General features: G+C 54.2%; 1 protein-coding gene across 1 annotated transcript; it reads right to left on the reverse strand.

Annotated features, from left to right (window-relative positions):
* Positions 1–1435: 1435 nt before the first annotated feature.
* On the reverse strand, positions 1436–3324 carry LOC123188263 (organic cation/carnitine transporter 2). The gene has a single exon (XM_044600312.1). The coding sequence runs from the start codon at positions 3249–3251 to the stop codon at positions 1668–1670; it is 1584 nt and encodes a 527-aa protein (XP_044456247.1). The 5' UTR covers positions 3252–3324; the 3' UTR covers positions 1436–1667.
* Positions 3325–3706: the final 382 nt, after the last annotated feature.

The following is a 3706-nucleotide window of genomic DNA, read 5'->3' on the forward strand; positions in this document are numbered from 1 at the left end:
AAGAAAATTTTGTCTTGCTAGCAGAAAATTATCAGGAATTTGTCATGCTGCAACAGAGTAATTGTCATGTATTTTCAGGGATTTCCCATGAAGCAACATTGGAGAATTCATGTCAAAAAAAAAACATTGGAGAATTGCCAGTCTAAAAAGGTAATTTTCCAACTTGTTCGGGATTTACCATTCCGGCGAAAGAAATTGCCATGCTACATCAAAGGGAACTTGTGAAAAATTGGCATGCTCTAAAAATAGAATTTGTCATCCATATGTGTTCGCTCATATTGCCTATCCTGGGTGAACCTTTTAGTGCTGACAGCTCAAAGTTCGTTCAAAGTGGTGCGTAGGAGCGAACAATTATTGTCACATGTCTTGCTTTGAGATTCTTACACAGAAATTAAACGTGTCACAATTGTCGTGGGAACAATTCCGACAGTTGAAAGGGGTAGGGTAAAGAAGCATGGTCTATCGAGATGTAAACGGGTGACACGGTGCTTTTTAACGAGTTCGGATCTCTTGCGGTGGAGATAACAACTCTACGTCTCTTGCTCCAGAGAGGCTTTCTATGATTTGGCATGAACACAGAGTTACATGGTGTATGTGAGAGAGAGAGGGGAGAGTGTGTCTCCAAGCCTAAGCTAAGTGGCGAGAGAGTCAGGGGAGAAGAATGAGGGAGCCATGGCCCCCGAGCTATGTGGTAGGGGGTGGCTTATATAGAGTACGCCACCCTCTCACCTTTTATGTTACAAAATGGAGCATCAATGCCATAATATCAGCCCACTATGAAACCTTCACTATGAAGATGATGCTTCAACCGCCTTGCTGACTGTTGGTCTTCGCACGTCTGAATGAGTCATACTGCCGAGTAGATGATCACCTGGGTAGTGGTGGCATAGACATCGTCCTAGTAGACGGATAGTGTTGTCCGAATGGATAATATATCTGATATGAAATGTATCTGAACCCATCTAATGTGTGGACCTCGTGCTTTGTGATATTTTGACTCTTCATGAGCCTACCAGCTATCCCCAACAATAATGGGTTTGCTCAAGAAAAACCTCTGAGATGACGTCTCATCATTAACATTTCCTTTGCTGTTATGCTCAAGTCATGGAAAGGAGTGATTGCCTGTTTCATGAAAAAAACTACAATTTTGTTGCCAAATATTTATCCGTTGCCATCTTGGAAATACGGTTTCCAAGTCAACATAATACTATCAAAAAGACAAATCAATTCAATATAGGTCGCATAAATAAAAATGGGTGGAAACAGTATTCCATTCTCATGGCGGCAGGGTGCAACACGGCTATGTGCTTTTACACGCGCCGACATAAGTAGACAGCTATCATGCATGGTCAAATTAGCCTGGTATATATACATGTTTTATATTTGTATGGTACGACGAATCTATCAGCATCTTCCAAGCAGATTCCATGCAGAATTAGAATAAGCTCCGATCTCTCATCTAATCATTGGCATCACCAGTCACCAGTGACTCGGACGACCAGCTGTTTTATAATAATTGAATATTTTTTGTCTGAAATGTTCAGGACCATAGTAGTTCTCACGTGTTGGGTTCGGTAATGTGCTGCGACCTGGCAGCAGTTTTACTTGATTGGAATGGGAGCATGCATGGTATTAACTTTGTACATCAACCCGCAGTTTAGTTTTAATTACACGAGGTCGCTGTTACAGTCCGCATCGTCGACGGTGCAGGCGGCCACCGCCGCCTCCTTGTGCTCCTCCTCGTCCATGGTGTCCGACATGCCCTTCCCCCGCGTCTCCGGCAGGCAGGCGGCGAACATGCCGAAGCAGCCGACGACGAGCCCGAACACGCCGAACGACAAGAAGCTCCTCTCGCGGCCCAGCGCGACGAGCACGGGCGCCGCCACGCCCCCCAGCACCAGCGCCTGCCTTACCAGCCCCACCGCCGAGTTGCGCACCGACGTCGGGAACAGCTCGATGGAGTACATCATGATGACGTTGAACGCCGTGCACGTCGCGAAGAAGGAGAGCAGCTCCGCGGCCATCCGCGCCGCGCCCTGCGGGATGATGACGCACGCGAGGCTCCACACCCCCGCCGCCCCGGTGAGCGCGATCACTGAGCTCCGGCGGTTGATCCTGCCCATCAGGAGCCACGAGAGGATGGACGACGGCAGCTCGGCCAGCGCGTTGTACGTGACGCTCAGGTAGAGGTTGGACCCCAGGTTGCCGACGTTGAGCGGCATGCCGTAGTAGACCATGCCGACGCCGAAGCTGGCCGTCATGATCGCCGCCAGCCTCCGGAGCGCCCACGGGCGCTCCCACATCGAGTGCAGCGTGGCGAACACGCTGTCGCCGCCGCTCTCCTCCGCCGTGTCATTGTTCATGGTGCAGGCGTGCAGCATGGAGAAGCTGGACGTGATGCTGTTGCCGTTGAGCGAAGCGATCTGCTGCAGCGTCTCGATGGCGTCCTGCTTGCGCCCGCGCACCAGCAGCCACCGCGGTGACTCCTGGACGAGGAAGTAGAATAGGATGGAGTAGCAGAGGGATGGCACGGACGTCCACAGATACATGTTCCGCCACGATTCCTCCCGGAACGTGTAGGCGAGCGCCGGGAGCGACAGGAACCCGAGGGTGAAGCAGAAGAACCCCGCCACGCACACCGTGTCGCGCCACCTCTTGCCGACGAGCTCCGTGGAGAGGACGAGCGTGCACGTGCCAACCATGGACCTGCCGAACCCGGACATGAAACGCAGGGCGGCGTACACCCACACGTTCGGCGAGAACGCGGTGAGCACGCCAGCGACGGACATGGACACAATGGACACGAGCAGCATCTTCCTGCGGCCCAGGAGCGAGTCGGCGAGCGTCGTGAGGAGGAAGCCGCCGGCGAGGCAGCCGGCGAAGAACGAGGACGCCGGGAGGGAGACGAGCGCCGGGCCGGCGCACTTGAGCGACCACTCCGAGACCACCGACGTCACGGCGGGCCGGTCCCACGCCCACGCGCCGGGCGGGAGCGCGCACGGCGAGGCCACGGCGGCCGAGCAGGACGCGTCGGCGCCGGTGCAGTGCCACTGCGGCTCGGCGTCGGTGAAGACCGAGATGAACACCTGCTGCGCGTCGAAGGCCCACGCGAAGGCCAGCAGGACGGCCTTGAGGAGCTGCAGGGCGCCTGTGGCGCCCATGTACGTCTCGATGGTGTCATCGATCGACGGCGCCTTGACCGGCCTTGTTTTGTGGCTTGTTAGGAGCGGGGCGGCGGCCGTGTCAGACATTCGCACGGTTTGGTGTGCTTGCCGCTAGCTTATCTTGGCTGCTCACTGGCTGTGTGGGGAGAAGGATGAGAGCGGGGGTATTTATACGGGCGGGATAGTGTACGTCAACGGAGCAGCGCTCCAACCAGGATTCCGACGCACAAGATCGATCGCTACGGGGATCGACGAGCTGCATTATTCATGGATTGAATAAGGGGGGGACACATGTGAGATCCAGTCACGATATGTTAGAATATGGGAGGGGGCGTAGTATACTTGATGACCCGAGGGTCCACGTAAGCAACGGGCCATGCATAGGGGTATTAGGGTAACCCACTCTTCTACGTACTACGGCGCTCCTGCTCCACCGCCATCATGTGAAACCCAGTCACGATATTGATCGGCATGTTCTTGCGTAGGAGCTCGGCGATTAGCTAGCTCCAGATCATTTGACAAAACCCGGCATAAAACTTCCT

This window comes from Triticum aestivum, chromosome 2A, assembly GCF_018294505.1.
Source record: "Triticum aestivum cultivar Chinese Spring chromosome 2A, IWGSC CS RefSeq v2.1, whole genome shotgun sequence".
Classification (NCBI taxonomy): domain Eukaryota; kingdom Viridiplantae; phylum Streptophyta; class Magnoliopsida; order Poales; family Poaceae; genus Triticum; species Triticum aestivum.